This window comes from Poecilia mexicana, unplaced genomic scaffold (genome assembly GCF_051168715.1).
Source record: "Poecilia mexicana isolate PSO_F unplaced genomic scaffold, ASM5116871v1 scaffold_12, whole genome shotgun sequence".
NCBI lineage: Eukaryota > Metazoa > Chordata > Actinopteri > Cyprinodontiformes > Poeciliidae > Poecilia > Poecilia mexicana.
The window spans coordinates 7,346,575-7,374,371 of NW_028263381.1; the positions used below are offsets into that span (position 1 = coordinate 7,346,575).

Genomic DNA, 27,797 nt, shown 5'->3' on the forward strand with positions numbered 1-27,797 from the left:
CACCATAATATCTATTTCATACCTACTCATTATCCCCTCTGTTTTACGAACAGAGGGGATTAGCTCAGTTTTTGTCATTTGTTTAACTTGACAAAGCTTTATTGCAGTGCGCCGCAATAAAGCTACTGTAGAAGCCTAAATTCAATTTTAGTTCATTCAGACCTTTAGGATAAATTATGTCTATATTTCTTATGGTAATTTGTTTATTTAGATAAAAATGATTAAAAGTTAAATCTCTATTGCATACTAATTTGTTATACTGGACTATACTAAGGTCTTCTTGTAAATTTGCATATGTAATTGCAGTTAAGGATTTTAGGGTGTGGCCAGGCAGAATCAGTTGGGCAGTTGGAGTGGAGCCACACAGTTTTTTGATCTCTCTCTTTCTTTCTCTCGCTTAAGACTCTCTATTATTTTTGTGGAAAAGTAACATTTGCACCGTTTTTATTTTTGAAGTAAACTGTTAACCTTTATCAAGAGGACCCAGTCTGTTTTTTTGGGGGGGTTTTTTTGACGTTTTTCGTCATCAAGTGGACGGAGAGCGTCAAGCTTATGGCTTCATTATTTAGGAATTTTAAGATTTAAACAGCTTCTCAACTGATGACTTGGTGGGCGGGTTGTTTAGTGCTAACGGAACCAAAACACACTGAACTGCGCAGCACATGTTAAGGCTATCAAAGTCAATAGCAAGCCAGCAACAGTTAGGCTAGTATAACTGACCCAAATTTTTTCTTTAAATTAAAACTTTTTCCTCACCTGTGAAATCTGAAGCCCTTTTTATCTATGGCTGTCATAGGGTTGAATTAACTACTAAACATTGTGTCCTTTTTTCTGATTCTTTGCGTGGTTGTAGTACTTTCCTGACCACCGATATTCCTGACTCAAGGGACAGCAATGGCGCGTGTGTGGCGCACAAGTCACGTAATGTCCAGTCCAATAATATACTGTATATCCATCAATGCTGCTGTCTCGCGCTCTGTCTCTCGCACTTCCCGCTACTCAGCAGTAGGTGTCAGGTTACATTGTGTTGCATCCAATGTTGTCGGAAAAAAGAGTTTCATGCGCTTAGGTATTTTAAGCTTAATGATACACTGTTAGCTTGATTTTCCTTTTGTACTGTCAGGCCACTTAGTTGTTGACTTGCTCATTTGTCCTTTTGAGCAGTAAAGAAGTGTAAAACCAAAATTAGTCAGTATAAAACATATTTAAACACAGCTTCTGATTTTTAGTTACATGGTATTTTTCAACCTCTGTTTAAATTCTTTTCTCCACACTAAAAGCAAAGATAAATAAATAAAATCATCTCTTGTGTCTCTTAGCTAATCTAGGTTTTGCTTTGGTGAAAGTGAGGCATTTTTATTCTGGTTGGAATAAATAATCTACACTAGGTCTTCTGGGCTTATTCCCAGCCAGACATGCCCAGAATACCCCTAGAGGGGAGGCTTCAGGGAGACATAATAATCAGATACCCTCACCTCCGCTGCTGTTGCAAGAAGATATTAGGAGCTTAGAGAGGGTAGCCGAAAATCTTTGTTCCCAAGCCTATCCTTGCAAAGAAAGAAAAGAAAACTTATTTCAATGTCTCGTATCTGCAGTTTCATCATTTCGGTCACGAACCAAAGCTGCGTGAGTAAAAAAAAAAGGTGTAGATCGGCTGGTAAATCCTGAGCTTCAACTTCAGGCCCAAGCAAGGTCTGAATGTGGAAACAGGCAAGAATCTAAACAGAATAAAGCAAGAAAGACGACGTGAAAATAGGCAAAGTAATTTAAAGCATGTGGCGCAAGGAGAAAACAAAACCTTACAAAATAAATTTTAAAAAAAAATCTCAAATTCTTTATTTTTTTTGAAGAAGTGAAAGTTTTACAACCGTGAGCAATAATAATAATAATAATAATAATGAAAAGTTACAAATTAGAAAAAAAACATGACCTTATAATTACAAAATGAATCTGTGGAGGAACAATATTAAACTTCTAAATCTGTCTCCAGCTTTGGTAAATGCCAAGAAAAAGGAGGATTTATTCATAACGGGGGTAAAAAAAAATAATAATTGAGTCACTCAGATATCAACATACATATTTATTTTTACATTTTCATTTTGAGCTTTTTCAGAAACTGAAAAAAATGATTCAGCTACAGGTCAAGAGTAGTTTTCAAGAATTCATAAAAGAGCAAATAATAGAGGCTTTTGAGGACTATTGTTGAAACTGTAAAAGATCGATTTATCAAAATACAGCATATTTCTATCCATTTAAGAGCAGAATTAGAGGTGTAAAAAATATGTGATGAAATAGCTGGAAAGTACAAAGATAACAAAAACCGGCTTTGGCAGAGAGCCTTGAGAGAACCGAACAAGTGCAGTCGTTCGGTTCTGCATTTGTTTTGATTTTAAATCTGTTTGGTTTTAAACAGATTTAAAACCAAGACTGGTTTTAAATCCGTTTCCTTTTTTTTTTTCTTTTTTTTTTTAATTGTCACTAGATTTTTATTTTTGGGCTTAAAAATTTCCCTTCAGATGAAAAGTTTTTTTCCCCTTTTTTCAAAGAATGTTAGGGTTGGGGTTATGTCGGTATAGTCTGACTTTATTTCACTGTCATCCTCACTGATGAATACGAGTACATTTTGTTTTTAGTATTGTTCATTTTTTAAAATCACAGCTGTACTTTCATCTTTCTTTTTTTTCTGCTTATCTTGAGTAAGGTAAAGACATGTGTTGCACATCTGCTGGAATGAAGTCAGGGAAGAATAACACTGGGAATGAATGTTTTGCAAGAAACTGTGATCGTCCAACAAATTAAAAACACGGACCGGTAACCAATTTTTTTTTTAACAAAACTTGAAGCTTAAGATCAGAATGACAGACACATTTTTGATGATTGCGTTTCTATGTGCTGGAGCCAAGTGTGCACTTTTGCGACATTCTAACAGTGCAAATCAAAGACAATAGCAGTGCCAGAAAGAAGGAAAGAAGTGATCACCAATATCAATCCAATAAGTAACATCATGTTCCCTTCTGATGTACCTCAGAGAATAAATCAAGTGAGCCATATGGATCAGCGGTACTTCAAAACTCAGCTGCTGCTTTTCTACGCCGAACTGATTTGCAGCTGAAATAGAAAAGAAAACTGAAACTGCATTTTCCACTCATTTCCATACTCTAATGACTTACATTTACTTGCACACACAGAACCAGTGACACTCAATCATCTATAAAAACATCTGTTTAAGAGCAAGAGCTGTGCTGTGAGCCAATTAGCTCATCAGCTCTGTGATGTTTTTTTTTCTCTTTCCTTTTAATGTTAAATATAGAAACTGCCATTTGCTTTTTATAACAGCAGGAAACATCAAATGCAGGCAAAATCCCTCCGTATTAGTTAGGAAAAACAAACTTATTCTTCCTTCAAATGTAAATCTTTTCGGTTTTTGGACACAGTGTAATATTTTTATAGCAATTGCCAGTTAAACAGTTAATCATGGTCAGGAACAAGAGTAAGATGTGAAGTGGTGTTTATTTGTGTCCATGTTTTCTTCAAAAACACATGGAGACGGTTAACGATGAAATTCCCAGCTGGATCAATAACTTCTGGTAGCACATTATTCATCCTCATGTCATCATGTACAGTGTGTGCATGAGGACAGTAGACTGATTTCCTTCCTTAACATTTTCCTTCAACAAACACAAAAAACTTTTATGTTTTTGCCACAGATTTCGGGCAGTTCACTGTTATTCTCATGTCGGGTCCTACGTCAATTTGTGCCCATCTTTGCATGTGTTGTCACTGCAGGTTTTTGTTTGCCTTTCCGTACAGAATGAGGTCGTGTCTTAAATAAAAATGGAAAGTGAGAGCCCTTTGTGCAATTTGAATAAAAGCCTGTTGACTGAAACCTCGCGTTCTTCCCACCAGCATCCTTCCGTCAGAGGCTCTCATGAGGTCTGTTTGGCTATTAGCCGGTGCTCCATATTTGTGAGATGTCACCAGTAATAAGCAAGTCACTAGCTTTTCTTTCCTGTGTCTGTCAGACAGAAAATTGGATCCTCAGCTCCCACTAGTCCCCCAACGGGACCTTCCACCTGCCAGCACCATCAATTAGTCCGATGCACAATAACGTCACATGCCACAGAGTGGAAGGGGGCTTGGAGGAAACCTAGAGACACTATCATGTGTCCTGTGATGCTTTCACATCTACTGTACCCTAAGTCAAGACACGGAGACGCATCTCTTCATGAACATGCAGTGTATGGATGGAGCATGGTTCCCTGTTACAGAACGGACAGAAATATGGAGCATACTCAACTACTGTGGACCAAATTACTCTCTGCAAATGAGTCAGGAACATAAGTCATGTAATGGAATGCAAAACCTTTATAGGAGCTGTGCAAATTGTGAAACAATTAGCAGCGCTGCATCTCGAGTAATGATTTTAATTAGATCTAAAATCTGATTAGCCGCTAATGCAGTCCTTAAGCAGTGGAAGGAGTTCACCACCGGCGTTAGAGGCTCACAAGGTTTATTATCAACTCTTAACAGTGTTTAAATTCTACTGAAACATCAGGTGAAGAACGAATTCAGAACCAATGTGAGAAACCGTGGGAACTTGTTCTGATGTGATTAAAAGTGGTAGAATATATTTAAAAAATATTTTAATGTACCTTTTGGTGGTGCAGTGTTGTGTCATGTTGCTTATTAGTAATGTTTCCAAGCCTGGTCTGACATGTTCATATGAGTTTACATACAACACCCATATTGGCGAGTAGTTTTACGTCAATGTAGTGATCAGTGTAGCTGTTTTTATTTGGTTCCATGTGCAGCAGTGAAATTAAATTCCAGGACAGCAAGTGACATGGAGATTTTATAAAATAATTAGAAGGGGTATGGGAACTCAGCCCTGAGGAACCCCTGAGTTGGGATTTGAGTTGTTTTATCAGCACATACGAATGATGTAGGCAGTCAAAAATAATTCAATTGCCAACATGGAATAATGCACACAAACCAAGCATGGTAAGAAGAAAAGCGTCCAGAGGTCATTTGTTGAACTTCACCAGCAGAGTTTCTGTGCTGTGATCTATTTGAATTTGTTACCATGACAGAGTTTGAAGCAAGCTAATTTCACAAAATATAAGTAGTAGGAGAGATTATTTTAGTTGCACCAATTTAAATAAACGTCAGGGATTGTTTAGCTTGGCGTTTGGTTACCATCTTTAAGTTTACAACGATGGCGTTGGTCTTAAGAAGTGATTGCACTTTAACTGTTTTCAGTCCTTTTTTTTTTTTTTGCTACAGATTTCTGTTGGAAATCCCAGTATCCATTTTCACTGATATGCTGTGACATCGTTTTTTTTTTTTTTTTTTTTATTATTTATTTTTTGCCTGCAGTAAACCGAACTCTGCTCAAGATTGCGCCCTCCTTTAAAAATGCTCAGCTCTTTCTTCCTGCGTCCGTCTGCTCTCCTCAGTCACTTTTCAAGTCTGAACTCTCCTTTTAAATGAACGACTATGATTCCCCCCCTCTGTCTCGCAGTGTTACCCTTGGTGCGAGCGCGAGGGATCGTCACGGCGGCTGCCAAAGCTGGACCGTCACAAAAGGTTTCCAGCTCCGGCTGCATGCCTGATTGTCAGGGACACGCTGTCTCAACCTCTTCTATTGAAAAGGTTCAGCTGGATGTTCAGCAACTGGGTCAGGGATGGTTTGCTCCTTTCAGCTGCAAGGACACACAAGGCAAACATTTTTGCAAAAAAAAAGAAAAAAAAAGAGAGAAGAAAAAAAAACACTTAAAATGAAAACATACTTTTGAAATTAAAGGTGGAGGTTATGCTTTAGTGTGCAGTGACTAATGGAAAAGTATAGATAGTTTTTTTTTTACTTTGTAAAGTTCAATAATACCATTTGCATTATGGCAAAGAGATTGTCCACTGGTGTAAAAGAAACCCTACAATTATATTTTTAGTTGGAATACACATTTTTAATGAATAAAATTAAATACATTTTTACTTCACCTGTAAGTAAATTTATTTCTTTTCAAGAAAATAAAACTAAAGACTACACATCAGCATGTGACCTTTCTTGTTGTTGTAAGAATTGAATATTTAATGGATTGTCTTTTTTAGAGCTAGTTTAGTTCTACAATTACAGATTGGGAAACTTTTCTCATCTCTCTGGACTTTGAACTAAACTGGTTCTTAAAATTTGAAAAGCATAAAAGTCAGCTACCTTAATCTGTTTTCTAAAATAATAAAAAAAAAACTGATTAAATCTTCTGAAATAAGTCGACATGTGAGATAATTAACCCGAAACATGCTTTTTACAATGCACTGCTGTTTTACCCTTTGTGATAAAATATGCTGGTGAGTCAGTATAGAACCACAACGATGTTTTTTTTTTAAATTAACAGGGGCTCCAATCCCTTCTCTTCAAAACTGACGGTGCTGCTAAAAAGCTGTCAAAAATTGAAAAATAGCCAGTCAGATCGAAAACGGGACGGTCATGCTTTTCTGATTCTGAATTTTAAAGAAAGACTTTTTGTCAGGTAACACCGCTCTAAACCAGCCAGACACACTGTTGCTTCACTATTTCGTCAACTTACTCATGTTTTCTCATCGTATTATCATTCTAATTATGGTCTTGACATGTCGGGCGGGCTTCGCCAAACTACTGCAGAGAATAAAGAAACTTCTGATCTCGAGTACATTTACAAACGTGAGCACTTGAAAGCTGATCACAACCGACTGCAGAATATCAAGGGTGTGAAGAGAGGCAGGGAGCGTCTGCTGCTGCTGAGCCACTGCTTGGTCACGCACGTTGAAATAATTCCTCTCACTCTGAAAGGTTGTGGCACGAAGAAGATCATGTATTGCTAGTTCATCAGATAAGGAAATGTGCCTAAAATACGTGGCTCATGCAAGATAAAAAGTGACCGACCATTTTTGTTTTGACATTATCAGGAATCTTCACAAATGTGCCTGCAACTTTCAGATTAAAACAAAGTTTTGCCTGATTAAAAAAAAAGATTAAAGCCGTTATGTGAGGAACCTTTTTTTTTTTTTTTTTAGAGTGGCAATAATGAACTGTGTTGTTTCTACAAGTTGTCAAGACATAATAGCATTAGCCTAGGACAAGCTTACAAAAAGAAAAACAGAGTGCATAGCGCTAATGGAAGCTGCAGCTCCATTTATGACTTTTCCTGAGATTCAGACATAGTTAAAAAAACAGAATGACTACAGGAAGAGAGACAGAAAAAAAAACTGAAGACAAAGTTAAGTTGATTATTGCTCTTATAGTTAGAGACATCTTGCATATATTGACAGACTTTTTTCAAAATTGGCTTATTTCTTTGTGGCATACATCCAACAAGTTGTCAAAAACAGTCCTCAGATGTATTAGTCCAGACATTATCACACAAAAATGCTGATTTGTCAGTTACTCCTCTTTTTTTTTTTAGCTGTGCTTTGAATCTCCTTTTTGTTTTTCTGAAAATCCAAACAAAGAGAAAAATCTGAACATTTACCACCTCTAACTTACGAATGCAACAACTAACCACTAACAATTTTCTGGCAAGTGCACAGATTGGTGGAGGGAGCACGGTTTACTGCTCGTCATGCTGCGTTCAAGGGACAGCAAATAAATGAAAATGCAGCCGGATTCAGAGCGACGTCCTCTCTTAGTTAATAAATGCACTCTTCAGGGTTTTTGGCTAAAGCTTTTGGGTTTCATGTACAAATATTTGAAACTGTTTTTAGACTCTAGAGAAAACATACACACACACGCACACACACACACACACACACACACACACACACACACAAAAGGACACACAGTGCCCCTTCTGAAATTTTTATTTGCTTCATGGCTAAAAAGTGAATTTTGTTTTTCAGAAAATACAGACCCAGCATGTTCTGTTTAAAAGGCACAGCAGCTACTGAACGGTCATTATAAACTGTGTTGGCAATCAGTTACAGATCACACATGAAGAAAATGAGAAGAACTACAATTATCTTTCAGCGGTTATTCAAGGCTAAAAGTGCTCTGCAGTAAACGGATGCACCCTGCTGCTAGGAAAATAAAACTTTTACCCTCACAACAGCGGTAATAGCGTTTGAGAAAGCTGAAGGAGTCGTTCTTTAAAGACAATCACGGAAAACATCCAGAAGGAAATATGAGAACTAAGATGCGTTTAGACGTAACGAGTTTTTTCAAGTTTTCTTCGCCATGTTTCTCTTTTGTATACATTGTCGGAGGTCAAGACTATTCAGAGGATTTTGTAACAAACAAAAAATAAACAAGCAGCACTAGAGATACGTAGTGTTTTGACTATTGTACTCAAATTAAAAATATCAGTTTCTGAAGAAAAATTCTGACTTGATTTTAGTATAGACTACCTCTACATTTTGAAAACAAAACTATTCAGTTTGCTTTGATATGTTTTAACCTCCAAAACGCCTTAAAAAAGGGGAAGAAGTAGTTGCAGAGCTAAACGTTCTCCATTTATATGCATTACATGATTGGTTTAAGAATGTATTTTGAATTTTATTTAAATAGTAAGAACTTCCAAGAGTTGGAAGAATGAAGGGAAATGTCCATAGAGGTCAGAAACTTGATAGAGAAAAATCAGAGGCTTCTCATCAAATCCAATCTCAAAATCCAAAATGGCTACAATGGTGTATAAAAGTTAGTGCTTGCAAAAGCATAAACAACAATGTATTTAAATCACTCAGGCTTTTACACATAAATTACTACAGCAGGGAGTTTGCTGATTGTGTTTGTGTCAAATCTAGGTTAAACATTGTTCTTTGCTTGCATTGCTAAAAGTAGTTAGCCTGATTATTTTGCATCATACTTAGCAAAATACACTGGACTCTGAACTGAAACACAGTTAAAGTGCTTTATGTCTTCTCTACTTCAAAGTTTAAATTTCAGATGGAGACAAAATTTATCTGAAGCAACCGCCTTTTCTGTCATCCACTCCTTCACACTTAAAAGAAAATGTATTTACCCAGCAAATTATTACAATCAAAACTTAGCACTTGTGTCAAAGTAATCAACTAAAAAAAATAAAATAAGTTGTTATAAATTGTAATCAAGTATGAATTTCTATGCAAATTGTTTCCATTATTTGGCTCTGTAGAAAATTATGCAAAGCTCAGTTATCAAAAAAATGTATAACATTTTTGAAAAGAATGGAGGAATGAGGAGTGGCAAACCTTGTGAAGATGCATAAAAGGCCCCACAATAAATTAGCATTTTTTCATTAACTGGGCAGGACAAATAACCTTAAGAAATAATTGCTTTCTACTGCCACAACTATCTCGCACCTTTAAATAATTCCTGTAAAATAAATGTGACAGAAACTTTTCTTTTAAATGAATACATTTTTAATTTGATCAGTGTCTTGCAAAGTTTCTACTACCGAAACACAAACATCCTGTTTGTGTTTCCTGAGGTATAAATTGAGTGTGAATTACACAGCGATGTGTTTGTGTCATTTTTCAGCTGGGAAAAGGTGGGAACACGTGCTAATCATATTATGCAAATATATGTTGATCTTTAGGAAATGGCAGGAAGGAAGACAACTCAAATAAACAAAAATTAAAACAACTGAAACTGTGACAAACTGGATGAGGCCCCACACTTATCTCACATTTATCATGCAAAGATGAATTTATTTTTAGACTTTTTACAGGTGCTCACCAGGGCTGACAGTAAACATGTAGAGCGGCATATTTCACATTCAATATTGCCGTGTGATCAACAGAATGATTAGTTTTGGTTGTGAACATTTACAGTGTGGGTTTCATGCCACTGACTAAAGACCGCACACGACATTATGTATTAAATTCACCCGGAAACAAATTAAAGATAACGCCCATCACAGCAACAGATCCTCATAGTTTTCCATTAGACATTCATGGCTTTGCAGTAAGAGACGTGAAGATGTAAGCAGGCCGTAACATAAATCCCCCCCATGGGCGTTCATCAAGTGAAGCCAGGGCAGCAGTAGCGCTGCATTATCTACGTCACAGCCAGTGGATGGTCCTTATCAGATTAAAGGTCGGAGGTGTGAAGGTAAAGCTTTGCCTTGCATCAGAATAAGTGCAGCGGGAACCGCCAGAGCACAGACGACCGTTAGCCGTGTCTCCTTTTAATAACGAGAGATGGAGACGGGTTTCTGTTGTCATTAGCACTCAGATGAGCAAAAAACCATAACGTGTGTGCTCTACCGGAGCTAATACAATTTTAGTCAGGTGAGCAGGTATTTATTTGGTTTTCATGGTTCTGCAGTAATCTGGCCGGTTACTCGGCTGACGTGTTAAAAAGGGCGTGCATGGTAGGAATGCTAATGCCTCTTAAACAATGTAGCAAATAGGAAAACCAGCAACAGACAAATAAGCAACAATGTGAAGCAACCTACGTACAGATACCTCTATATGCAGTCACCTTTATTATCTTGATGTTGATATGTAGAAATGTACATGTTTTAATCAATTTAACCCAATAACACTGTTCATAGCAATACAATTTAGACTACAGTAAATATTCTATGTGCAGCTATGGTAAAAAAAAAATAACACCACTGCTACTCAGATGTTGCAGCAATGAGCCTTTAAATATTCCTAAATATGGCACAATGCTATCCATATGCTTTACTCACCTCGACTTGCTGGAAGCTTGAAACCGAAAGCAAAACTTCAAAGAAAAACTAAATTTATAGGATTATTTGATCATTCTGAGGCACTCCTGGAGCAAAAAATTGCCTTTCCCAGAAATTCAGTTGAAAATACCACAAAAAAAAAAAAAAAAAGATAAATACAAGACAGCGATGCAAAAGTAATTATCATAAGCAACGCAAACGTCAAAGATGTGAGGAAACTACTTCCATTCCTAATGCAACCAAAGTGGCATTTGCATCCTGCTAATGGTGGTCGCCGTGTAGCCCAGTAAAACGCTTAAGTATCCCAGTGTCATACAAATGTGACCTTTTGAGTCAAGTGAGTCAGAGATCAGACTAATCACTAGAGGGGCTACAGCAATCTCCACTTAGCATTAGTTGGATTTATAATGGAGCTTCATGAAATAATAAGACCATTTTTCTCCAAAGGTGGACAGAAGGAAAATTTTGCACAAAACTAATTTAATGTTACACACATGGAACACGTATTTTATTTAAAGTGTACATCAACATCTAGTGTTTCTCTTTTAGATCTTCACAGATGTGCTTATGCTCCAGCGCACTGGCAATACTTGAGTTTGTAAGCTTTCCATGATATTGCAAGAGAAACTGATTTGTAATGATCATTGGTTGCTTGGGGATTTCTGGGGGTTTCTTCCAAATAACATCCTAAGTATGTATCTATTTATTTATTTTTGATTCTGCTTAGAGTTTCCTTTAGTTTATTCATTGTGTTTAACTCTTAGTTTATTCTTGTATTTCCTATGCACATTTCTTTTAGATTGTGTTAAACATTCATCCCTTTGGTTTATTCATCTCCTCTTCCTCAGCCTGTTTACCATCATCTTGTCAGAAATCTACTCCCCACTACTTAAGCCTCTTATTTCCAGTCATCCCTCACTGGATTCTACTCTTGTTGACCCTTTTTGTTTATATATATAAAATCATTCACTTTCCAAGAACAGCTCTGTCTCTTCAGCCATCACAGATGAAGTGCTGCTAGTCTCGTTCTTCATTTCTTTTGCCTAAATAATGTGAAAAGCATTGGTGTTACCAGCAGATGACTACTGCATTGGAATAAAATGCTACTCACACCACTTCGCACCTACTCTCCAGGACGGCTCTGTGACTACGCTGCGGTGTTATTGTCTCGTTGACACTAACAAGGATATTTGGCAAAGGAAAGTTATTTCTGTTGTATTTGGACACACACACTTATATTTAAAAAAAGAAAAAAGAAAAAACCTTTTCCAAAATAGAGATAAAGCAAAAACAGTGCACATGTTCATGTAGAATTTATTAGAAATGATGATGCAAAGATCTGGTTCCCACAGTACATATTCGCTGTTTTTTTTTTTTTTTTTGTGTGCTATAAACATTATAGGGGGCCTTGATTTATGTTCTTTTTGCACATCATTTCTGTTTTTTTTCTGTCTCGGTTTAGTAAAAATTAGAAGTTACAGTACTGAGCACAAAAAGATATAAAAACATTTTATTTCAAATGATCTGGGGTAGCGCAAATCTGGACGGAAAGTGACTAAACATTTTCACGTCTGTAAATCTGGGGCAGGTGAAAATTTAATTATATATTCCATAGAGCATTAACTAGAACAAGGCATTCATTTTCCGAAGCCACTGAAGTTCGAGGCAGATTTACAATACAAGCGTTTCGGGGCTAGAAGTCTGAATTTTAACGATGTGAGGTCAGCTTCAACTCCCCGTGGAGCCCTAGTGGATAAAAAAAAAAAAAAAAAGATTTGTTATCTTCCTATCATTTTAACAGAAACAATATTCTTCCAATGCTTTGTTGTACATATTCAGTGTGTCAGTGCACGTATGTGTGTGTTTGTATTGACGTTTGATGCTTTCAAGTGTAAAAAATTTATGGGATCTTTCACAGCAGTAAAAATCGTACTTCAGCTCATTTCACTGTTGCAAACCAGCTGGCACGTTGCAAGATTTATCACCTGTCTTGACCTCTTCCTGGGTGACTTTTGGATGCACCATATTTCGTGCATTCAAAAAAAAAAAAAAAAAAAAAAAAAAAATTATATATATATATATATATATATATATATATATATATATATATATATATATATATATATATATATATATATTTGACAAAATAGTGTTGTAGTTGCACCTAGAATATTTCAGCATCCACCCATAGGACATCTCAAACTCTGAAGTGGGTAGCAGATTTACTTCACTAACTTCTTGGACAAAATTTACCTTAAGGGTAGTTTTTCCCTGAGTCTTTTTTTGTTTTTCTTTACTTTTATTTGAGTAATAATACAATGATGCATTGCTACTTGGACCCAAGTGCTGAGATGAGGAACCTGGGGCGATGATGAAAAGTATGATTTAATAACAGAAGAAATGAGTTAAATCAGATTCAGGACAAAAGGAGGAAATGCATTCAAGTGACTGAATCTTATAGTGTTTATAGTGGGGATTTGATTACAGGATGTTGCACAGGTGAGTAAATGAGCCGATGGAAAACAGGTGTGCAAGAGCAGGAAGTAGAGGAAATGAGGTAAAAGTGACATGAGTAGCCGATAAATAAATAAATAAAATAAAATCCAACATAATCAAACTAAACCCAAGTTCAACAGATTGTGAAAGCTATTCTCTCCTGAATACAATGTTTGTCTACTCTTATCCACCTCTCCTTGAACTCCTGCACTGTTAACAGCATCTTTTCATATTAGAAATAAGGTGAAGCGGTAAGTATAGAGATGAGATCAAAGCTTGTTCAATAAGAAAAATGACATCAAGATGTTTACTAGGTACAGAAGTGTCCACACTGTCTGGCAATGGCAGGGAGACAAAATCAACAACTGGGGCTTTGCATTTTTTCCTGCCAACCCACTTTGCAGTGGGGGATTTTACCTGCCATTTTCTTTTGGGGTTTGAGGTTTTACTTCAATAAGAGTACATTTTAACATGAGGAATACCTATAAGGAAAACTGGGGTAAGTTGAGCCATTCCTTGTTGCTAAGAAAAGGTAAAAATCATTGATCGTGTGTCCAAACGGTTACAAGGGAGAGGCATCGTTTTGAAGTCTATGAATGTAGGAACCGCATTGGTGAAGTTGTTAGAATTTTATTTCTAACACAAAACAAAAAACAAAACAAATAAAACAAAACAAAACAAAACATGTTTTTGTACTCCTGAAAGTGAGTTTAGTCTAATGTAAGTTCCATAAGGATTGAGTGTTTCAAATAAATACCTAAAACTGTGTTTCATGTATCGGTGGTGTAAGTTGTTAGAACATGAGGCCATGAAACAAAGAAAAAAGTGTCAAATTGTAGCTGTGGGCACAAATAAAGTTGAAATGGAAGCTTTGGGGTAAGTTGAGCCGCTGGCATGATGTGGAATCTCAACTTGCCAAGGATTCGGTTTTAGCACTTTCTTTCCAAACGTTAATGTTTGCTTTCCAAGCCCACTAAAAAGCATTCTTTCCATTTTTTTTAACTAAACACCTGTTTATCAGTAATTTGAAACAACAATAACAATTTTATTGTATCCGATGAATAGTGTATAACCAATAAAATGAGCTGGATGGGGGGAAAAAAGTGACGTTTGTTTCAGGCATAGGAGGAGATGAGTTGAGTTGGATGGATTGGGTATGTTAAGGGAGAAAGGGAAGATTTAGGAATATATATATGGCTCAACTTACCCCATACAAGTTGAATAAGTTGATACATTAGACAACTTTTTCTGGACATGCTAAAAAAACCCAGTTACACTTGTTCTGATTGCACAACATCCTGAAATACATGCAGATATGTGAGTTAGTGACCAAACTAAAGCGTAGCTATCTTAAATACGAAAAATGGCTCATCATCTTACTCCTCTCTCCCCAATGTACGTTTGGGAGTGAGGAGTTTAATACAATTTCAAACAACTTAGCATAGCTCTGAAAATAACTAAACGCAGTTTTGGCTGCCAATTCTGAACACTTGGAAAGAATGAATAGACGGCACTGGCAGAAAGCAGAGTGTCAAGGTTTGACTGGAACGCCTTGAGCGTCTAGTGGCTCTCAAGAGATACGGATTCAGTCATTACCATCATTTGCCATCTTTTGAACTCTGAATTAAGAGCTAGATCACATGGCTGGCGTGACTCCTGCGACACACTCGCACTCCTTCAAGACAATTAGTGGATGCAGCTTAGCAGGTTTGCTTTCAACCCCCAGCAGACTTCAAAATGTTACCCATGACGGGTCACATTGTGGCGGAGGATTTTCAAGACAGCAGGGGCTATCGGCTGAGGGGATGCCAAACATTGGTGGCGGTGATCTGATGTTCACCGCCACATTAATCATATTTCTCGTATTTTACTTTTAGAGAGATAATTACAGGAACGCTTGAAGTTTTACTCCGAATAGCCCTCCGAAGCCGCTATATAATGCATCAGTGAAGAAAGGGTGAAGGATTGAAAAACAAAACACACAAAAAGCAATAAATAGAGTTAACTGAGGCAGTAAAAGTAATAAAATCAGTCAAGCTGGAACTGAAAACTAAACAGCTGTGGAATTATGGCATTTCGTTTATGTCATTCATTGCCAACGCCGTAGCCACAGGTGCAAAAGAGAAAAAGGGGAGGAAAAAAACATACATATAAAAATTCCTTCTTGAACAGAAAACTAATGCATATTTATTACACATGTGCCTATACTTTCACAGCAAAAATATATTGATTTAGGACACAAACATATGTTTATGTAGGACACGCTTCAAAGTATGTCTATGTGGAAGCTAATTTGGTTTGGAAAATATTCTGCTTGTTTCAGTGAGAAATGAGTTAAATTTGTATAAATGAGGTTCTACGTGTCACTAGATGCATTTTCTTATATTTCTATGTGTGATGCATTTAATAAAAGCTGTTTTATTTGACCTAACACAATACCAACTGAGTCACACAGTTAAGTTTGCCTCCAAGACTGCGAGCGTATGTTTTCTACGTTGACGTTCCTTCCTTCGGGGGGTGGGGGGCGGGGGGGGGGGGGGCGATTTATGTCTTCGCATCCACCTGAATAATGTGCAGTTGCGCCACTGGTACCAATAACTTCATCAGTCCGTCCGTCTCACATGCTGAGCACACTGTCATGCATAAAAATAGTAAAATAGAGAATCTGTATTTTACTCTTATGCATATGACCAGAAGTCTTGTGGTTCTGATAGTCGATGTCCAGACCGTTTCCTTCCACTACTCCAAACTTTTTTTTACTGTGACTAACAAGATGCCCATATCCTTTGTCTATGAACCCAACACATGCAATATCATCAGCCTCTCAGCACCATTCTAGACAGCTGGTATGCTGTGTTTAATCCTCAACGATCCATAATTTACGCATTTTGTTTTCCAATTGTCCGACTTGATGTTAAAGATACTAAATCGGGTCTATAGGATAAGAGCCAGAACTCTTTGTTTGCAGTTTTGATGCTTTGCAACGGGTGATTTTATGGTTTTCACTGTTATAAAGATAAAAGCTTCCATTAAATGTTTTCATCTGGTTAATCTTCCTCATGGCAGTATGACAAACTCAAAATTATTTGTAAGCTTTATGCTTTAAAGTCCTAACGCCGATGGACGACCATATTCTTTAAAAATGCTATGAATTAGATATTGTGCATATTGTGTTAAAAACAAAACTTTTTTTTCTCTAGTCCAGCATTTTGCCGTAGCTCCTGACTAAATGGAGATCCTCAAGGTTGAAAATAATCAAATTATCAGCAGAATTTGGTTTGGTTAGGAGGACCCGACTATCTACTTTATCAGCAAGTAGCAAAAGTGAACTTTGTTTTGTCAAACACAGCTTCTCCATTTCTGCTGTGATCTATTTAAATAAACATGGACATTTTGGCCTCAGTTATGCATTTTTGTACACTTAAAGTAAGATTTACATAACTTTAGAACCCACAGATCACATAATTTGTTATTTTGTGCTATACTCATACATCGTAGAAATGAAAAAGGATTACCTTTTTTTAAATTACAATGACTTTATGATAAAATCCTTAGATCTTGCTTAGAAAAAAGTAGAAAAACGCTGCTACACACCAGCTGGGAGAAATTAGATTTATAGAGCTATTACGGTGGCACATGATTTAAGAGATAACTAAATGGAAGTTAATCATTTCTCCTGAATAACTACAGATTAATCTTGATAACGGTCTCACACAGGTAGATCAACAAAACAAAAACACGTTCTAAGCACATTATTGGAAAGTTTTAATGGTTCAGATGAACAATTAAGGGTTACAGAGATATTCTTCTTAAGTTTTGACAAGGTTAATTAACCCCAGTTGAAGTTAATTATGTCAAAATTTCCCATCAAGATTTTTTTATTTGAAAAATATTTTTATTTAGATGTGCTAGCTAGCTTAGTTTAAAAAAACAAACAAAATAAACCCCAAATGCATTCAAATAGGCACAGACATGAAGAGAGACTGAAAAGAAAACACATGCTGTTCCCCAATTATAAAATGTGAATGTTTATTAAATGTCGACAAGAACATTAAAACACAGTATCAAGATTCAGCAAAAACAATCTGTTTTACGTCACCAAAAAGATAACAGAAAGAGAAAACATAGTTAGTTCTGCGCTGGGAATGAAGGAAACGGAGGATGGAGGGAAAGGGGCCTGGACAACGGAACGGGGAGAAAAACACAGCAGTGGAGGGTGGGAGGAAAAAACCCCAGAAAATTTAGGAGGGTGGGGCTGGCAGCAGAGGCTAAGGCAATTAAGTAGGAACACACTAAGAAATATAGAAGATTTGGGCACCAGTGGGAGGGCATTGATGCTCTGCACTGAGCAGGATAACTTGGATTGATTGGAGCTTCTGATTTCACCCTTTCATCTCCTCTTCCATTGGAGACTCAGCAAGCTGCAGCAGCAGCAGCAGCTGCAGCAGCAGCAGCAGCAGCAGCAGCAGCAGCAGCTGCAGCAGCTGCAGCAGCAGCAGCAGCCAGCGGAGAGGGAAAGTGACTGTGTGAAGGCATTCGCACAACAAAAACAGATCAGGGCGTGGCAAATAATAGCTGTCTGCACATGTAAATAAGGGGGAACATAGTAACATATACACAACGTGTCGGGGGCGCGGGTTCACGGGGTGGGGGGCGGGTCAGAGGTACAGGCGCAGTTCAGCACAGCAACCAGTAGGTGGTGTTCACAATCACAATAACTAATAGGTCAATATAATAATGTAAATCTCTCTGTTATCGACACAAACAGCAGAGGGAGGCTAGTCGGACAGAAGCGTCACGTTGCTCCACGCCGGGACGCACACTCCGCCTCCCGTTCTCCTCTCTGGTCCGGCTCACGCGCGTCGGCATGTGTAAACCACAGCATGTGCCTTACAGGTGCAACGCGGTGAATTGGAATGATAATTGAAAAGTTGATTTGTTTCAGAGATTCAATTTGGAAAGCGAAACTCTCGTATAGATTCATTACACAGAGGGACACATTTCAATGATTCGATGAAATGTCAGACATTTCTGTTAATTTTGGCAATTGGAATGGAATATTACACAGGACTAATAACTTTTTAATTTCTTTTGTTTAAATGATGTATAATGTTATTGCCTACCCAATAACGGTAAAGGCTGTTGAGCAGACATGGACATCCTCCACAGGGAGCATAAGACATAAAAGGTCATTTTTTATTTTTATTTTTAAACAGGCCGTTATTAGAGTTGTATTCAGTCGTGTTAACAGAAAGTTGTGAGGAAGGAAAAAGTGCACCAATTTGTTCTGAGCATACCACTAATAATCTTCAAATAGAGAAGAAAGAAGTAAACAAACCCTCTCCTTTCTTTAAATTGGCTGCTGGCCTTTGGTTGGTAATAATTTCACATAATCATTTTCTAATCCTTTTCGCGTTCGGTTACCAACACCCGATTAACCCGCCTGCTAAAACTGTCAAACGGACCGACAGCTCCTTTAATTACAATGGCATCACTGTGCAAACTCATCTGAATTCATGGAGTGTCGCCAAGAGGAAGATAAGACGCACTAAGCCAACAATGCAGACAAGTTAAAGGCTGAGATCAAAGGAAGCTTGGCTTGCTTAAAACCTCAACAGGATGATCAGTAGCATGACCTGCTGCACTGACGCAGTAATTCATGCAAAAAGAGGCCTGAGTGGAGATGCAATCATATTTAGTAATAATATGCATTCTGATAAGATTTGTCAAATTAAAAGTTAAGAACCTTTTGAAAAATATTTTTTAAGGATGCATTTATTGATCTAATGTAATATTGTGGTCTCAAATGTGTTTTCATTGCCTGTCAAATAAAAAAGGAAAAAAAAATGCATAACTGACTGAAACAGACATGAAAACATTTAAGTGTTAATTAATCTATATAATGTCTTCGAATTAGTGGGTCGAGTTACAGAAATATACTTTTCCAATAATATTTTGACTTATTGACTAGGCATACTTTTAAGTAGGGCCAAATTTTTTTCAAAAATGAATATTCTTATTAGTCTTATGTAATATTGTAGTTTTCATTTGCCTTCAGCCATTTTTATCAAAATTTACACAAACACCATTTTCTCACTCTGTGGCTATTAAATCTATGAAATAAGAGTTTTTTTTTCTTTCAAAATTGTACAACTGAAAGAAAATTTACTTTCCAAGGATATTCAAATTCATTTAGATGCTCTTGTTCATGTGTACACAGACACACACAACAGATGCACACAAACACACATGCTGTCAAGCAGAGAAACAAACATCCACACACACACACACACACACACGCAAATATTTGTATACATTCACACTCGCAGTCCAGTTCCCTCTCTTTATATGCCTTATTTTACAAACTTAAAGTCAGTCCTCAAACTCTGTGCCATAATAACAGTTTTTTTTTCTTTTCAGTATATTTCTTTTTTTTTTTATAACATGAGTGTCTGTGCTTTTGATGAAGAAGAAATGGGCCAGCTGTCCACTGAGTCGTGACTGGGCAGCATTTTACGTGCCGATGTTGCCACAGAAAGCACGGGGGCGCGGCGTGACGGCGACGTCCGGAGACACTCACAGCTGGTCCAGCGTCAGAGGTATTCAAACGCAACATTGCTTGGTGCTACACATGAAACTCGGCGCACATTCAAAGACGCAATCCAGTCTTGCTGTCCAAAGGAAGAGAATCCAGAAAAGTAGAAGGTCGCAGGTGTCCTGCGAGGCCGCTAATGTTCCCAAATATTGAAACGTGCCTTTGCATTGTTCTTTCACAAAAGAAGAAGAAGAAGAAGAAGAAGGAGGGAAAAAAATAGCATGTGCTTGAGGGATAATCACAACCCTCATCTTTCCTTGTGCTCAACCTTCAGATCAGTAGTCCCCACCGCCGACCACAGGGACGAGTAGGAAAAGTTTTTTCTTCGTTACAGGTGGATTTTCTTAAGTCCGTGTGCTCTCTCGTGTTTTCGCATAGTAAGAAATGTTTCACATGCTCTGAAAGTCATACACGCTGTACAGTAGAATCTACAGATATCTTAAAGCTTTTCTTACATCATCCAAAAAAAAAAAAAAAAAGGATCGACAGTGCTTAAAATAATAAAAAAAAAAAATACAGGGCAGCGATTGCACAATTTTTTCACCAATGTGATGGCTTTGTAATTTTTTTTTCCCCATCTCTTGTTTTTCATTCTAGCTTGAGGCAATTTTGAGTTTTGCCACTAGAAACTGCAGAACTTGAACTCAGGAAAAAAACAACAAAAAAGCAAAAAATAAACAGACAATATTAAGAGATTTTTCTCCCCTTTGATAATCTATTTCTTTTCTACATTTGCATGACGGCAGAAAACGAGCTACGTGCGCAAAATACATTTGGAAAAAAAAAATCTCATACTGAACACCTGAAAACGAGAGGGCAGTCTGATGAGTTGGGAAAGTGGGAATCGTTCCATTTCTTTATAAACCCGATCTGACGCGACCTTTCCTCTCTTAATTCGGACACGTATGTGGACGGAGCGAAGGTGCGCCAGCCATGCATGTGCTTTACAATGTGCTCAGTCAAGTCACTCTTCTGACTTCCTGACAGGAAACGGAGTCTTAGAGAGAGCTTTGTCTGTTTGTCTTTCAGCCAGAGATGTGCACACACACACACGATCACCCGCGCAAACACACGTACGCACACAAAAAGTGCTGTGTTTCCATCTGCGATGTTGCCTCGGTTGGCCGGTACTCAGCTGGCAGGCAGATCAGACAAAGTGCCCAATATGCTCCCTAATGGCCCACGTCAGACGAACGAGATCCTCCGTCGTCTCTTTTCTTTGTCTGTGCTCGTTTTTCATTCCTTTTGCGCCTCCTCGTGCTCCTCTCGCTTGCCTTTCGTCCCCTTTGATGCACTCCGTCCCCCTTTTCCTTCAGCCAATTTAACTCCTGTGAGCTCGTTTCCTCCTCTTCTCTGTCTTTTCCCCCCCTCTCCTCATTATTTGAGGAAGCGCTCTCATTGCCACCACCCTGCTGGGCCTCATTCACACAGATAAGGGATGTAAATGTATCAAAGTGCACCGGTGAGCTTTCCCTTCACGCAGATGAAACCCAAGAATGTGCATCTTCCGCCTCGCCTGGCGTTTTGGGAAGGGGCTGGTCTTGTTCCGCTCTATGTGATTGAACTCTCTCCAACCGTAGCTCCTAAAGTTTTGGGCTGGGGGTCAAAGTCAAGAGAGTATGATGATGCTGCAGAGGGGTTGGACCACATCTCTAGACTGAGGAAAGAGCAAAGTAGATTGTGGGCTCAGGGCTCGGTTTTGCCGTTTTATAAGGTAAAGTATCAAAACTACGGGCATCATGGTTAGAATCTTCCGTAAAGAAAACTTCATGGCAGTAACAGACATGAGGAGGAAGCTATGGAGCCAACTGCAGTCAACTAAACTTAAATAATAATGTGAAGACACGTAATTCAATCTGTCAAAAACCATGTTTTTTTTATTTTATTTTATTTTTTTTTAATATATATATTTCTTCTGAATGATCCAGAAAGCATCTCGTCTTCTCCTCTTCCTCTTGTATGAGTTTTATTTATTGTCGGGGTCACGGGTGGGACGGATCTTCATCTCCGAGAACTTGAGGGAGTACTGCCAGCCGGTCCAGGAGGACCACTCGATGCCGTCGGCGTAGGAGGTGTGCTGGCCGCGCAGGTACTGGCCGTTGAGGTTGGAGGTATGGCAGTTTCGGTACCACCAGGCGCCGTGGTAGAACGAGGCGCAGTTGTTCTCAGAGTGGTCGTTGTCCTTGTCTTTGGTGGTGAACTTCATGCCGTTGTGCTTCAGAAGAGAGTCGCCTGAAAACAAGCAGAAGGTTTTGATTGTTGGTGTTTTGTCACGTTAGTTAGAGCCACAAACGTCAAGTTGTTCAGATGTTGTTTGGTGTGCAAATGCAAAGTGGCCTTATTAAGGAAAGTGGAAGGAATAGGATGAAGGTTTTTACGCAAAAAAAAAAAAAAAAAAAGTAGCTTGGTCAAGCTATAAAAAGCAACTTGTAAGTGTTTCCAGAGATTGCTGTTAAAATTCAGGTCTGGGCTTTGACTGGGCCGTTTTAAACTGGCCTAAACTCTTCCATTTTTGAAGTGGCTGTATGCAGTGCTGGAAGAGTGACCTCCATCCCAGTTTCAAATCCATAGGATGCCTCAAAAACACTCTTATTTTTATTTGCGTCATCCTGTATATAACAGATATCCACTACCTACCACCTCTGACTGGCTTTCCAAAGCAAAGAAGCATTTTGCATGTAGGGTAAAATGCTACATTTTGGTCTCATTAACTGATTTTACTTTTGTCAATTTCAATAATACAAGGTGTTGTCACACCTGCTTATTCCGGAGGACTTGGTTCCAATTTTTGGGCAATTTGGGGATTTGTTTTGTAAATGAGACCAAAGTAAGAGGCCAGTTTCCTTTCTTTGGTTCCCTAAATAACCCATTTGACTTGAACTGTATAGTGATTTAACAAAAACCCACCCCAACCCTAACCTTAACTCTTTTTCACTTTACAATCATACATAGCTTTGAGTTGGTGCATCACATAAAGTTTAGGGCTGTGATGTGACTAAATGTGGGGAAGTTAGCGAGGAGCTGCGCTCATGCCTACTTAGGAAACACGATGTGTATTTTCTTTGATCTTATTCTGATTGCATATATTCACAGTTATTTTAAAGAGGCAAAAATAATAAATTGCCCATTAGGGTAAACAGAATGAAAGAAATAAAAATAGAGCTCCACTGTTCTGAAGAATATTTTCTTCTCATTATCTGAAGCGGGAGGTCAGGCCACTTGGCAGCCAATTCATCAAACTTTCTTATGTGACCTTTATGGCTTTTAATAACACACGCTTGATGGATTCGTCTGGATATGTGGCACTCGGAGAGGCTTTAATGTTTATTTTTCGATGTAAATGTTTTAACAGAGGCATAATGTCATATCTTGATTTCATTCTTCAGGGCATCTTTCATTTTTCCCCCCCTTCTGCTGGTACAAAAAGCTTTAAAAGCATAATCAATGAGAGGGCCCGCTTTTCTCCAGCCCACGATTGTGAATATGACAGTGATGTAAGACCACTGCAGGGATGCGGCACAGCCAAGTGCCCTTAATCATGGTCTGGATGCTAAGTCTGATCCCCACAATCAAATTGCTGAGCTGGAAACATCGTCCCACCACATAAAGATTTCTCGCTGGCAATTTCTCAACGCCGATAACCGCCTCCGAAAAGCCCCTGCTTTTAAAGACTTACAAGTAAAATGAGAGGAACGTCCTCAGAGATGCAGCAGTAAGCCCGAATTTTCTTGATTTCTTTTCGCAAATGGATGTTCAAAGAGCTCATAATGTGCAATGAACTCCCCCCACGCTGCTCCGTTCATCTCTTTTCTTCCCTTTATTTCCAAAGCTGACTTCACATCGGGGGCCAGAGAGTGAAAAGAAGGACAAAGCTGTGAGCCGAAGGAAAGGCTGCTCTTACCAGCCGTCGGGTGATCACTAACAGCAGCCAGAGAGGGCATCAAACGGCACTTAATTGCTCGGATTGGGGCTGTGAAGCTCCTCCACCCTCTCTCTTGCTCTGCCCCGCTCACACTCCCCATTTGGCATTACTATGGTAACCCTCTCAGACGGAAAAATAACCTCACGGCACGCCTCGTATTCGCGTCTTCCCATCCGATTTGCCGTTAGCAGGAAAATATTTAGTGAACGGAGCAAAGGGGAGATGGGAAGGCCCCCAGTGGTGTCAACAACAGGTTGATGTCCAGAGGGCGTAGGGAGGAGGAGGAAAAAAAACAACAGTGGCACTTAAAGGCTCATTTACAAGGCACCGGGTGTCACCTTGGTGGTTTGAGGGGGCCGGCAGCCTCCTCTGATGCCCATTACGATCCAGCTGCTCACGGTGCAAATGAACACCTGTCGGCTGATCGGAGAGAAGGACAGCAGCAGCAAATGGTGCTAATAAGAATAGCAGCAAAACCTGGAGGGAAGCCAACATGGTGTCTGGGGAGCTTGAAATCGCATAGATGGACTGCATTCACACGGGACTTTTTGCGAATACTGAAGCAAGCAAGCAAACGTTTATGTCGTAACGGCTCAGGTTTAGCGAAAAGTCTTATTTTAGAAGTGAGAATGTCTCTAGTTGCTATTTGAAAGTCTGAACTCTGCAGGAAGGATTGGGCATTGCATTCCACGGTCGCGAGTTTGGAAGACCACTGAAATGTTTTGATTTGATGATCTCAGACGGAGAGGTATATATATATTTGAATCAAATCCGAGATATTGGATGAATCATACAGGTAATCAGTAAAGTTTATGAATGTTATGCTAAGTTCAGCATGAAGTTGGACGGAACAAAAATGCTGGTCAAACTTTTCAGAGTTTTATTTGGAAAGAATAAAAAAAAAACAAAAAAAAACAAGGCATCGTTTTCTTCCACTTCACAGCTATCCATTAGATAAAATCCCAATAAAACGTGTTCTGTTAACAGTCTTGCAAGGCACTGTCGACAGAACTATCCGGGTTTTTATTTAGCCCAGCTCATCTCTCGGTACACCTGCTTCCTCTGGCTTTTCCTTCCAACCCGACTCCTCCCTTCTGCGTCTCTCATATTTGTCCCCGTTCTCTCAGTGTTCTCGAAGCGGTGCTCCCCACAGGACCCTTAAATTGCTTCTTCATTTCAGTGGCAGGTTTTTGTTTACGCTGCAGGTCAAGCTGTGCAATTAATTGCCAGTAATTTAATCAAGGTGACAGGTAGCTGGCTTGGATCTGATGGTTAGGGAGCAGAGACAACACCACTTTCTGTACCTCTCCCTCCCTCTCTTTCTGTGTGTGTGTGTGTGTGTGTGTGTGGAACAAACTGCACTCCTTAAGCAGTGGACACGCCTCCTGCGCTGTAAAAATACTGCACTGCTATCACAGTTGAAGGGAGAATGGAGGAGGAGCCGGTTGTAGGTGTCCCCTGCTTCTGTTTTTAGCAGTAGCTAGATTTCAGTCTGAAGAGTCTTGTCATAGCAAAAGCACGGCACATCTCGCAAGAAAACGAGAGCCTACGTAAGACGCATACCTGCGTTGCCAGAATAGTCTCCAACCGTCAAAGGGTATCCATCATCATCAGGGTCCACAGAGAAGAGACCCACACCGAAGGTGCCGTAATGGGCGTACGCTGTGCTATTTTCAAAGTCCTCCAAGTCGATGCGCAGCTCATAGTTCCCCTGGATGGACAGGGCATGGATCTGCTTCAGCCCTGCAGGGGAGACAAGAAAAAAATAAATAAATAACAAAAAAAGGAGCGACACCCAGACAAAAACAATCCATTACAAAGTATCCTGCTTGTGCTCAACAGACAATCTGAAGCTATTTCAGTCCCCCTGTCTCACCGCCATACATTTTCTGGAAATAAGATAAATATATATTTTTGCCCATTTAGAGCCTTCCTCTGCATGTGTTGGGTTTCTTTCGGAAATGAGATTAGGGAGTTCTTTTAAAAGTGATGCACTCACACGGCTGTTTGGAGTGAAGCTGGAGACTTTTTTTTTTTTTAAGCAAAATCCATCATTTAGTGGGATGCATGGGCTCTGAGTTTAAAGTTTAACTCCTTCAGTACATGTTCTGTCAGAGAAATCTGTAGTTTATACAAATGTCTTCAAGGTTCAACCATTTCAATTGCAATTTTAACCCATTTTGGTGTTTGCTTGTTTTAGTATGTACAAATAATAATAATAAAAAAGCCCCCCATTATACTCAGTTGCTAATTTCTGTATACCTTTTAATTTTTTTCCCCCAACATAAGCACTGATCTCACCTCACAGAGTTGAAATAAATATTCTATCTGTTTAAGAATAGCCGGTGTGTTCACGTTCGTGCAACTTTGCGATCCAACACAATGCAGCAAGATGATCGATCTTCCTGACTTCAGTATTTTATTAGCGGCCATGTATCTTCAGTAGCGATCCTCCCAATGTGAAAGTAGAATTATTCTCACTAAAATATTCATCCATTCATCCACTTGTCTGCGCAGGTCAGAAGGGAAGCTGGTGGCTATCTCCAGCGGTCACTGGGTCTTAGGGAGGTCACACAGACACACAGGTAAAGGTAATTTTATTTCTATAGCACAAGGCAACAAGGCAATACAAAGTGCTCCTGTGCACGGTTGTCATGGGAGAAAATGGTGCACGCACACCAAAGGGCAATTTAGAGAGACAAATTGACCTAACAATCAAGTTTGTGGACTGTGGGAGGAAGCTGGAGTACCCAGAGAGACCCGACACACACAGAGAGAGAATATGTGAAGTCCATTCAGCAAGGAGGCCAGGAGTCAAACTCACGATCTACTTGCAACAAGGCAACAGTGCTGCCATCTCTTCAAAAACAAGCTCAGTCAATCCAGAATGCGATACTTAAATAATATATTAATTTAACAGAAAAAAAAGGCAATCAAAGGCTTGTGCTATTTGTCATAACTTTGCAGGATTATTTGACTTCAGTCACTTTTAAGGCTATTTTAGGATGAACTGAAGTCCAGACTTTGACTTGGCAATACCAAAATCATCATAGTATCATTTTTCTTCTTTTTTTGCTTTCAGAGGAGAACTTGCTAACATGCTTCAGATTATTGTCCTTGTTCATAACCCGAGAGCTCTCGAGCATAAGATCATAGAAACTGATTGCCGGACATTCAGTGTTTTCTAGTAATTTATATAAAAATCTGGAAATCTCTCAGTTCTTGAAACAACATTTCGACCCCAGACCATCACTCTATCACCACTGTGTTTTGCTTTCAGCATGATGATCTGATATTGAAATGCTGTGTTAACTTTAAACCAAGTGTAACAAAACACAAGACTTCACTTTTGTCCCATCAGCCCTGAGAAGTTATGTTTTTCAAAAATCTTTGGGATCAAGATGTTTAGAAACATTTACTGGTACCAGAGTCGAACGTTGCAAAGGCCAAACATCTTTTCGCAGCACCTGTACACCGATACTTTACCCATGGTAAAATAGTTGTTTACACCCATCACTTTCACGTGAATTATTTTGAGTCCAGAATTACTCTTTCAATTACTCTTGCAAGACAGACTGTGCCAGAGGGGAAGAAAACAGGAATTTCCATCCCTTCTTCCGCGCTCCCTCCTGCTCAAGGTGTCCCCCTGCTGTGCTGGAGTGATGGTGCTTCTCAAGGCAACTTTTCCCCTCCTGGGTTGATCAAAGGTATCAAAGAGGAAGAGCATGTCAAGCAGAGAGAGGCAGGAAGAACTCCTGGGTGTCTCGAAGACAAAAATTCAAAGCAGGAAGACTAACAATGAATCAGGTTTCCAGGATGTGCTAAAGAGTCTGGCTGTACTGTACTTTTGAAATGCTCAATATAAGCGTTTGATCAGGAGAAAATGACTTGACAGCACACACGTAATCTTGGAAAGCTTCAACTTTAGACATAGATCGCTGTAGAGCAGCTGGAACGCGGGACGGAAAGTGCTGCAATGAACCCGAACGCTGTGATTTTTTTTTTACCTCCTACTGCGTACATCACCTCTGCAAATTAAACTCATTCTCTCTCTCTCTCTTTTTTTGTTTCAAGCTTAAAACGCTCAAACGGACTCGGCCTAATTTGAATTCCATCACTGTCGAGAACTGCTCTCTGA

General features: G+C 38.9%; 1 protein-coding gene across 3 annotated transcripts in view; it reads right to left on the minus strand.

Annotated features, from left to right (window-relative positions):
- Positions 1–17,154: 17,154 nt before the first annotated feature.
- The window catches only part of fibcd1b (fibrinogen C domain containing 1b), a 147,239-nt gene continuing 136,596 nt past the window's right edge, over positions 17,155–27,797 (minus strand). For all 3 annotated transcript variants that reach the window (XM_014972861.2, XM_014972847.2, XM_014972856.2), the window contains 2 exons: positions 25,223–25,402; positions 17,155–21,969 (listed from right to left, as the gene is read on the minus strand). In XM_014972861.2, the coding sequence (XP_014828347.1) occupies positions 21,704–21,969; positions 25,223–25,402 (446 nt within the window). In that variant the 3' untranslated portion in view covers positions 17,155–21,703. The remainder of the gene's footprint in view (positions 21,970–25,222; positions 25,403–27,797) is intronic.